General features: G+C 31.8%; 1 protein-coding gene across 3 annotated transcripts in view; it reads right to left on the bottom strand.

Annotated features, from left to right (window-relative positions):
* Nucleotides 1-547: 547 nt before the first annotated feature.
* The window catches only part of LOC126881066 (zinc finger protein 271-like), a 183,526-nt gene continuing 172,409 nt past the window's right edge, over nucleotides 548-11,664 (bottom strand). For all 3 annotated transcript variants that reach the window (XM_050645088.1, XM_050645086.1, XM_050645093.1), the window contains exon 6: nucleotides 548-843. In XM_050645088.1, the coding sequence (XP_050501045.1) occupies nucleotides 564-843 (280 nt within the window). In that variant the 3' untranslated portion in view covers nucleotides 548-563. The remainder of the gene's footprint in view (nucleotides 844-11,664) is intronic.

Below are 11,664 nucleotides of genomic sequence, written 5' to 3'. Positions count from 1 at the left end.
TTCCCATACATCAAAGTTTATCCGACTAGACACCCTCAATCTATTAAACAATTTTTAGCTTGCTATTAATCAACTTTTTTTTCATACGCGGGATCCAGACCTATTATACTTAATCGGCTCACACAAGTAATTGCTCTGTGTTTTCGTAGATTGTTTATTGTATTTTTAGGCAAGCCTTCTATTATATATTGTCTCCAGGATAAAATAAAAAGAACTAATGAAGCGATATCTATCTTCTTGTTGAGATTATAACATACCAACGTTTTCTTAGAACGAGTTTAGGTTGCTCGTTACGATACGCCTTAGTAGAAAAGTTAACATGGCTACACAAATTATTTAACAAAATATTGGTGACCTAGTGGCTAGTGGTACCTAATATATTACCTGAAACTAAGTATTATTATAAATAAATGTATAAAAACGCACAAATACAGCAACTAACATTTCAAGATGTTAAAAATTCATAAGAATTAACACAATACATTTTATAACAGGATTAAATGTTAAGACTGTAAACCAAATTGAAGAACATAATAATTGACCAACGTTCTTTTTTAAATTCTTTATTCATCTTTCAATTTTTTAGTGTTTTTACATAGAAAATATTTTACTAAACTCAAACATTTTAGCAACAACCATAAAATGACAATAATAACGCTCGCTAAAAATAAATATATATCTAGAGATGATGTAATAAAATAAGACATATGTCTAGAGGCTGGATCCAAAATGTGAGTTCCATTATTCCTGATTGCAAACTCCACCCAAAATACTGCCCGTTCTAGTGGAGTTTGTGGTTGATCTTTAATAATTTGTGATACTTTCTTCGCATTTTGAAGATATCTAAAATAGTATAATAATATTTTTATAAATACATTTAAAAATTTTAAAAATAGGTATTTTATGGATCAAAATAAATTCATAAGAGGACACCGCACACATACTGTGGAAAATATAATGTCACTCAAATGAAATAAAATTTACATGAATATACAGGGTGTAACAAAAATACAGGTCATAAATTAAATCACATATTCTGGGACCAAAAATAGTTCGATTGAACCTAACTTACCTTAGTATGTACAAATGTTCACATAAAAAAGTTACAGCCCTTTGAAGTTACAAAATAAAAATTAATTTTTTCCAATATATCGAAAACTATTTTGTGGTTTATTATTGAAAACGGACATATGGCATCCTTATGACAGGAGCATCTCAAAATAAAATTATAGTGAAATTTGTGCACCCTATAAAAATTTTATGGGGGTTTTGTTCCCTTAAATCCCCCAAAATTTTGTGTACGTTCCAATTAAATTATCATTGTAGCACCATTAGATAGTTAACAACAGTATAGGTATCTAAAACTTTTTTGCCTCTAGGTACTTTTTCGAAAAGCTAGTTTTTATCGAGATATTTTGAATATTTGTCAAATCCACCACATATTTGTATACTGTTACGTACGATTATACAGACCTGGTAATAATATGAATATTTATTTATAAATAATTACAGTTTGAGGTATATTCTGAACCATATTAGAAAATAAGCCCCATCTCGATAAAAGATGCCTTATCGAAAAAATACTAAGAGGCAAAAAAGTTTTAAAAACACTCTGTTTAACTAATGTTACCGCAATAAAGTTTAATTGGAACGTACACAAACATTTAGGAGGTTTAAAGGCACAAAACCCCCATCAAATTTTTACGTAAACATATTAAAAAAGAAGCCGCATCTCGATTAAAAATGATTTATCGAAAAATTATTAAGAGGCAAAAAAGTTTTAAAAACATTGTGTTTAACTAATGGTACCACAATAATAATTTAATTGGAACGTACATAAAAGTTTGTGGGGGTTTAAGGGAACAAAACCTCCATAAAATTTTTATGGAGTGCACAAATTCCACTAGAATTTCTTTTTAAGATGTGCCAGATAAGTATGCCACATGTCCATTTTCATTAAAAAATCTAATAGTTTTCGATATATCGGAAAAAATCGATTCTCATTTTGTAACTTCACAGGGCTGTAACTGTTTTTGTGTGCCTATTTGTACTAAGGTAAGTTAGGTTCCATCGAACTATTTTTGGTCCCAGAATATGTGATTTAATTTATGACCTGTATTTTTACGCCCTGTATAGATTCGTCTCGAAATTATAATCATATTACTGTAGGTTCGTAACGTAAAAGTATTAGGTCTGGATCCTGTGACCAAAAAAAGTTTATTAACAGCAAGCTGAAAATTTGTTAATAGCTTAACGGTGTCTAGTCGGACAAAATTTGATGTATGGGAACACTGGAACAGGTTTAACTGTGGAACGTGATTTTAATTGTGGAACGTGTTATCCGGACAAGTTTATGATTGTGAAAACTAGCAGGTTGTTTTTAAGTTTATTCAATAGCAAACTTTATATAATATATGAAAAATGTTTGTCCTACAGATATGTTGGGCATTTTAATAAGTCCGAGACGTAGAACATGTCAAATTACAAAAATTATATAGGTGGTAAATAGCAGTCTGATTTTTGCATGAGAGTTTAATGAAAGGGTAACAATTAGATTGGAAGTTCTGTCCGCCTTTTTGTAGTCTGACGCCTATTTTTTTGTAGTCAGACGGGCACAGTCTGACGTCTGTAGCCTATTTTTAAATTTATTTCAGATGACCAGGATATCAAAAAAAGAAGAACCGATTAGGTTTCGTGGATATCACAAGATCTTCAATGAGGTGCTAAGTTGGTAGCTAATGAAATGGGTGTAAAAAAAGCAGCCCTTCAATGTAATATCCCTTACCAAACATTCCAGAAAAAATTAAAACACGGCAACTTACAACGTCCGACACAGTTAGGCAGACGTCCTTGTTTTACAATAGAGCAAGAAAAGAATCAACTGTCCTTCTAATTAGGATTTTCAACATGTTCTATGGTTGATCGAGGTAGCAATTTTCTCACCTTGTGTATAGATGCGCATAAAACTAAAAATAAAGCATCGTTTTAATACTCAGAAGCAGCTGGAAGAGACTGGCTGAAAGGTTTCTTACAGGTTTGTTACAATGAAATCCTACATTAGTGTCTGTAAGCCAGGATTTGATCACATTCTGAATGTTTGGGTGCAGAGAGCCCTAAAGGATATATTTGTAGCTTTCTTCTGGACAAGCAAAATTAGAGTTTTCTCTATCAATTTTGGTCTTGGTTTTATTTTTACCATTTTCCTTAGATTTAGTTTATTATATGACCTTTGTTACGAATTATCCTTCTTTTAACTATTAAAATAACTGGTGGTGCCCATTGGGTAATGGGAGTAAAATTTTGATTTTATATTTTTTGCACAGGAATCAGGCAAAGAGATTAACTAAGCCCTCTACTGTTTAACATAATGTTGGATGCAATAATAAAACAAGTGAAGAAAAAAAGAGGGTACAAAATGGGTAACAGAGAGATAGAAATACTCTGTTGTTACGCTGATGGCACCGTGTTAGTAGCAGAGTGCGAAGACGACCTACAAAGATTATTGCACGAGTTCAACATTAACGCAAAAGAAATGAATATGAAAATATCAGCGCAAAAAACAAAAAGCTTAGTAATTGTCAACGAATCAATAAGATGCAAATTGGAGTTAGACAATCAAATTATACAACAAGTAATGACTTTCAAATATCTGGGAATTAATCTATCAGCCGACAACAATATCGAAGAAGAGGTAAAAGACCAAATAATTAAAGCCAGGAGAACGGCCGCATGCCTAAATGACACAATTTGGAAAAACAAACACCTAATATTGGAAACAAAGGCCCGAATATATGTCAGTTATTAGGTCAGTTATGACTTGCACGGCCGAAACAAGACCAGATACAAGCAAAACACGAAGACATCTGGAAACCAACGAAATGAAGATCTTAAGAAGGATTGCTGGAAAAGGACTACAGAATAGGGTAAGAGGTGAGGAAATCAGACGCATATGTGGGGTAGACAATATAAATACCTGGGTAAAGAACAGAAAAGAAGAGTGGAATGAGCACATAAGCAGGATGTCTGAATCAAGGATAGTAAGAATAGCCAGGGACAAGTCACCGTTAGGCAGGAGAAGTATAGGACGCCCAAGGAGAAGATGGAATGACAACTTAGGGGCAGAATGAAAGGCTCCGTTGAAGAAAGACAGGCAGTACTGCCTATATAAAAGAAGAAGAAGATATGTATTTTTAAATAAATTCTATTATAATTTTTTTTGTTTAAAAATGTCACAGATAACAGAAATATGCATGTAAACTTTCTTATATCAATATTCAAATTTGTTAAAAAGTTAACGTGGTTGAAAAACAATTATTTCCTTAGGTGGCTGTTATCTCACCCCTCTTTCCTATATATACAAAACTTGGCAAATGTGAAAAATAAAACAATTCCATTTTTATCTGGAATTGATCCACCTTTATCTAACTACTAATAAATAATCGAGGGCGATCTCAGTAACAGACTAAAGAGTACTAAATCTAGTACTAAAGAAAACTATTCCAGGTACTAAATCGAGCATTCCTAAACAACAAAAAAATATCAAGGAAAACGAAGACGACAATATATGAAACAATATACAGGCCAACGTTCATATACGGAGCGGGAAACAGGATCTTAATGTGAAGACACTAGAGTAGGATCCAAGCAGCAGAGGTGAAATACCTCAGAAGAAGGATAGGGGCAAGAACTAAAAAAAGGCTAAATAATGAAGAAAAAAGAAGCAGGTTCAGTTATATAACACGAATGGACAATTAACAAAAAAAAAGTAAAAAGAGTGTGGGAAGCTAAACCAATAGAGAAAAAGAGAAGATGCAGACCAGTAAAAGAGTGAAACAGAGACATAGCAGAGATATTACAAAACCAGGATAAATCCTGAAAAGAAGCCACACAAATGGCGAAGAATGGAAAATGGTTAATGGAAAATTAATCAAATACTTGAAGCACCTCCCTCGACACGTAACAATAGAAGAGGAACGATTATGTCTGTATGTCATCTAACTAGAATATGATTTATGGTTCCATCAGTGTCTGACAGTGGTCTTTGTAGAAGAAATTTGAAATTAGCCCTAAAAATACTACGAATTCTGAAGATGTGTTGAATATGAATATTGAAGTGTAAATCAGAGCAAGAGACGAAAAAGAGTTTTGCGTTCTTTCGGCATTAACCCCTTAACGAACCATTTATTTTTCCAAAAACGGTCCCAAAAAACCCATTTTCAACGAAAACTTTTCGTTTATAAATTTGCAAAAGTCTGTGTGTTATTGCGTTGCCGCTCCTACAATACTTAGAGCAGGTGTATCGGTGGATTCTTATGTAGTTTTGCCTTCTGAATCCAAATCTGAAAACGGCATTTCGATATATCTAACCGTCTTCGAGATAATCGACCTCAAAGTCTAAAATGTGACGTCACAATCCGGTTATCTCCTACAGACGCACTAAACGTCAGCTCAAATGGTTGATTAGGAAGTAGGCTACTTTTTTTTAAATCTCGATTTGCCAAGCATAGGTTATTTACATTTGAGTTTGACACTTCGTGAATGTCAAACTAAATTTTAAATTAAGGCTATGGGTACATAATTCGCAAATATTTTACGTGTATCCCTACTTTTTCTGTCTTTACACGGCAAATTACGTGTAGTAAAATTCACACTGGTGTGGATATGTAAACATTACTAGAATGTCATTCTACTTGAAAATGTCATAATTAATTTAAAGAGATGGCTTTTGAATGTTCTTGGATAACTGTTATTTTTATAATTGCAAATTATTAATTCAGTTAATAAATGTGATAATTTTTTCACTAACTATGTTCTCAGTGATTGTAATAATTTATTTGTACAACAAAAACTAATAATCAATCGAGAAAAGAGGAAAAGTGTTAAAGTGATTTTTTAATAATATGTTGTTATTTTGGAACGCTTACAACTTTGAACATCTCTAACAACAAAATACTTGGATCACAGGATATATCTGATGTATTCTCTGCTTGGATCTTTCACAAATAATACACAATAAATAACTTTTTATTAAGTTCACGTCTTAAATCAATTATTTATCAAATACACTATATATCAATAATATTTAATCAATTTCTCAAAATATTCCCGATGCAATGTCAAATATTTAAAATTGTCACTGATTGTCAGTGTCTGACTGACAATATATGCTGACAATATTATATTCGGTTGAGTGCGTTGTAAGACAAAGACAGATTTGGAAAATATTACCACGGCATTGTGTTCATTTTTTTCAAATCCTGAAAAAACCAATAAACATTTTTGAAAAATTTAAACGCAGAATGAAAGACTAAATTATTACCGAGGGCCGAAAGTCCCTTAGAATAAATAAAAAGTTTATTTTGAATGAGATATTTGAATTTAAAAATCACACTAAATTTTCTCTTAGTTTTTTCACCCCTGTAACTTATTAAAATAAACATTGTAGAAGTTCTCAGGGACTTTCGGCCCTCGCTAATAACGTAATCTTTCATTCTGCGTTTAAATTTTTCCAAAATACTTATTAGTTTTCTCAGGATTTGAAAAAAATGAATCCCCATTTGAATAGCATTGCAGCCGAAAATACGTTCCGATCCTCTTAAGTATTAATAAAACATTAATGACATTTGATAGTGAATTTAATTATTATATAAAATAAATAAGGTGTTCAAAAATACAATTTGAGTATAAATATTTTAAAAGCAATAATTTATTAACAGTTTTAAAAAGGTTTATACCAGTATAAATACGGCCTCCCCTTTATGATAAATGGACTGTTCCATTTACTATAAAATTAAAATATTATGTATAACCTAGTCGTTCCCTAAACTCGACACAACTGGATAGTGATTGTAGAAGGTAATTTTTTTGTTTTTTGAGAACTATTTAGAAATTATTATTTTGTCGAATTGGCAAAATTATTGACTAAAATCACTAGCCGGTATTGTGTCTGTGTACATCCTTCTAATGAAAAAAATATTTGAAGATTTTTCTCAAATTATGGATACCAAGAACATTTTCATTTATAACCCTTTTATTTTTAATTTGACAAATAAAAGTTATTCTTCATAAAAAGCTCTTCTTGTTCTAAGATTTATGATGCAACCGTGTCCCAAAAGTAGGGGAACGGTCGAATATTTCGCGAACTAAACATCGGATGGAAAAACTGAAAAATACGTGTTCAATCATTTTCAAAAATCTATCCAATGACACCAAACACCAACTCCCACTACACCCCTTGGAGGTGGGGTGGGGGGTAACTTTAAAATCTTAAATGGAAACCCCTAGTTTTTCTTGCAGATTTGCATTCTTTACGTAAAAGTAAGCAACTTTTATGCAAGACATTTTTTCGAACTGTGGATAGATGGCGCTATAATTGGGAAAAACGATTTATCCTGATACCATAGGTAAATTATAGAAACGGTCTAATATCTCGAGAAATACACTTCCAAATAAGAAACCAAAAAACAGGTTTTTAATATTTTTCGAAAACCTATCGATAAACACTAAAGATGAACCTCCAACCTACCCCCTGGAGGTGAAGGGGGGGGGGGGGGGTGGGGAACTTTAAAATCTTAAATAGCAACCCCCACTTTTTATTGCAGATTCGAATTCGTCATGAAAAATTAAGCAACATTTATTCGAAACATTTTCTAAAAATGCTGATAGATGGCGCTAACAAATCGTATTTTTCCAATTAAAGCGCCATCTATCAACAATTCTAAAAAATGTCTCGAATAAATGTTGCTTAGTTTTTCATGACAAATCCGAATCTGTAATAAAAAGTGGGGGTTGCTATTTAATATTTTAAAGTTACCCCCCACCCCACCCCCAGGGGGGTGGGTTGGAGGGTCATGTTTAGTGTTATTCGATAGGTTTTCAAAAAGTATTAAAAAACTTTGTTTGGTTTCTCATTTGGAAGTGTATTTCTCGAGATATTAGACCGTTTCTATAATTTACCCATGGTATCAGGATAAATCGTTTTTCCCAATTATAGCGCCATCTATACACAGTTCGAAAAAATGTCTTAAATAAAAGTTGCTTACTTTTACGTAACGAATCCAAATCTGCAAGAAAATCTAGGGGTTTCCATTTGAGATTTTAAAGTTACCCCCCACCCCACCTCCAGGGGTGTAGTGGAGGTTGGTGTTTGGTGTCATTGGATAGATTTTTGAAAATGATTGAAAACGTATTTTTCAGTTTTTCGAGCCGATGTTCAGTTCGCGAAATATTCGACCGTTCCACTACTTTTGGGACACCTTGTTTTATTTTAAATTTTATTAATTTTATACGAGGTAAATAAAAAATATGAATTTCGATCAAGAGTAAACTACCTTTATAGTTCATAACATTTAAATTAGAATGATATAATTGCACATTAAAACATAATTATTAATTCTAAACTACTTTTCATAATAGAAATTTTCCATATTATGAATTAAAATACGTAAATATACAAAGTTTTCGTTATTTTTTTTTTCTTTTTTGGCTTGGACTATGGTCATTCAGCCAGTCTCAATCAAAAGTAAATGTATTAAAGATATTGCCAATTAGTGAAACTTGGTTATTATAATATTATTACAATTTTTTACTTCTTATTTACCTACTCATTACAGCTAATGTACATACTATGTTAATAAATATAAATATATTATATTACTTAATGTTTATCAAGAACACATAGTGTATACATTTTACAAATAAAAATATTAATCTTAATATTAAAATAAATGCATTCTTTTTTGTATTTTATTTTAGTTTTTTTTTGTTTTTTGTTTTGTTTTTTGTTTGTCACTACGATAGGATGTCAACCCGGTTCATCCCCGCGGAGGTTTAAATCCTCTTAGTGATTTTTTCTTTAATATTTTTTTTTAATTATTAATTTTTTTATTTATTTTTTTTTTGTTTCATGTTTTTATTAATTTTTTTTTTAATTTTTTTTAAAATTTTTTTTTCTTTTTTTTTTTTATATTTTTTTAAACATATTTTACAAATACTTATAACTAATTACAATAATATTTTACTATCCAATAATAATATTTTAGTTTTCGTTATGACAATGCTCGCATTGTCAGCTCGCTTTATTACTGCACTTACTTCTTCACTTCTTGCAAAATTCAAAAATGGCATACAATATTTATTTTTACTTTTTTTTTTTTTAATTTTTTTTAATGGTTGAAGATATGTGTATAATGTAGAAACTCTGGAAACTCGGGACATAGACTAAACACCGTTTTTTCTCCTTAAAGAACAAAATTTATTAATTTTGAATACAATTATGACAAAATATTTACATACCTTAAAGAAAATCGGTTTTATAAGTCTTTAACATTCTAATCTTTAAATTAACAATAACAAATAATACATTAACAAGTTTAAACGAAAAAAATTAACAAATATGTAAGAAAATATTAAATTAGATTTTAAAATTGACGGAACAAGATTTCTGTCAATTTTGTGTCAGAATATTTATTATTCTTCTATTTCTTTATAAATAGCCTTTTAGACTTTTACATACCAGGTTTTCATTATTACATCTCCCCCCCTTGAAAAGGCAAGAGCTTACTGCTATGGACAAAATTTTTCTGATTCCGACGATAGCTTCCATTTATTTCATAAATTGATGACGAAAACCTGTTTAAAATTTTGAATGGCCCCTTTCTTATCGGATCAAGTTTGTTTCTGTTAAGACGGTTACCCATTTCGACATAGACTAAGTCTCCGACTTTAAATTCATAGTCTTGCTTCTTCTGGTCAACTCTAATTTTATTGTTATTGTGAGCTCTTTGTGAATTTTGGAATGCCAGAGTTCTGTTCTGAGCCAAATCTTGGGGCTGATTAAGATCTAAGGGCAAAATTGAAGATTGTTCACCCGTGAGTAAATAAAGTGGAGAGAATTTTGTTACGCTGTGTGTTGTCCGGTTGTATTCTTCTGTACATTCAATTGCGATATTGGACCATGGATGTCGTGGTTTCTCGTTAACCTTGCAGCGGATACGATTTACCAGTGTTTGGTTGAGACGCTCATTTAATCCGTTTGAAAAAGGACAGTCAACAGCCGTAAAAATTAAAGTTATGCCACAGTTTCGTATGAAGGATTTGAACTCATTTGAATTAATCGCTGCATAACGATCAGCCAGGAGAACTTTCACCTTATTCTTCTCAAAAATAGGACGTAAGAACCTGATTAGATCCTTAGCTTGTTGGCCTTTAGAAGGGAATGTATAAGCAAACCTACTAAAATGATCTACCAAAAGATGAAGATAACGTTTAGGTGAATGGTTGCCTGCAAACCCACCAATAGTGTCAAGTGACATGATTTCATATGGTTCCTTGGCTGGCCCTAACTGTGATAAACGACCAATGTCTCGGCTTCTTCTTGACTTGTTTTTCTTGCAAATATCACATTGGTTACAAAATTCTGCTATAACTGCATCCATATGTTTAAAATAATAAAAAGGTCGTATCTTTGCTATCATATGACCAGTTCCAATGTGGCCATAGTGAGAATGAATTTTTTTTACCAACTGTAAACCGAAGTTCTTAGATATAAAGATGCGTTCTTTGTTTCTTAGTTTTTTATAAAGAAGTTCGCCTTTTTTAACTATATATTTGTCTAAAGAAAGCTCAGTGCTATTATTTTGTTGATCTTCTTTTAGGTCTTTGATGGTTATCAAATTAACCACTTGTAGTATATCATCAGTATTCTCAAATGATTCCAAAACAGGGTTTCTCGAAAGAGCATCTGCTTCTTGGTTCGTTTTGCCTGGAGAATATGTAATGGTAAAATCATATTGAGACATATAGTACACTAGGTCTCCAAGTTCTTCATCAGTTCGTGCTTTTATTTTAAGATTTTCTAATGGCTTATGATCTGTGATTACCTGAAACTTAAGCCCTATTAACCAATGCTGCCAATAACGTAGCGCTTCTCTTATTGCGAGACACTCCAAATAGACCGCTTTTTTCTTTGCTTGTGATGGCGTGAATTTCTTTGAAAAATATGCTACTGGGTGCAACTCACCATTGTCTTGTAACTGTTTCAAAACTGCCCCAACTCCTAAAGCACTAGCATCTGTAAATAAAAAAGTTCTTTTCTCTGGGTCAAAAATTGACAAGATGGGACTCTGGCAGAGATATTCTTTGATTCGAATAAATGTTGCCTCGCATTCATCTGTCCATTTAAACTCTGTTTTATTACGTAGAAGATTATGGATGGGCTCAAGAAACCTAGTATGATCTGGAATGTATTTATGGTAAAAATTTATTTTTCCTAGGAACTGACGAATATTTTTCTTATTTTGAGGTCTGGGAAAGTGCTTAATAGATTTTAAGTTATCATTATGTGGTCTAACAGAATTGTAAGAGAGAACATGGCCTAAATACTTCACAGAAAATTGAGCAAATTTACATTTTGATAGTTTCAGCAGGAACCCTTCTTGTATAAGTGCATGAAGTAACTGTTCTATGTGATGTATGTGTTCTTCGAAATCAGAAGAAAAGATTAGAATATCATCAATATAATTTATGCAAAAGCCCTGAAGTCCGTTGCGTCGAATAGTAGTGGCTAGTATTCGTTGAAAAATCGCTGGAGATATTTTTAAACCAAAAGGTAATTTCTTCCATTGATAATGACCGCACTGTGTAACAAATGCCGTCTTATAACGA

This window comes from Diabrotica virgifera, chromosome 1 (genome assembly GCF_917563875.1).
Source record: "Diabrotica virgifera virgifera chromosome 1, PGI_DIABVI_V3a".
In the NCBI taxonomy this organism is placed as follows: Eukaryota; Metazoa; Arthropoda; class Insecta; order Coleoptera; family Chrysomelidae; genus Diabrotica; species Diabrotica virgifera.
Note: the sequence above shows the minus strand (reverse complement) of the source record. Positions and strands in the feature narration are given on the sequence as shown.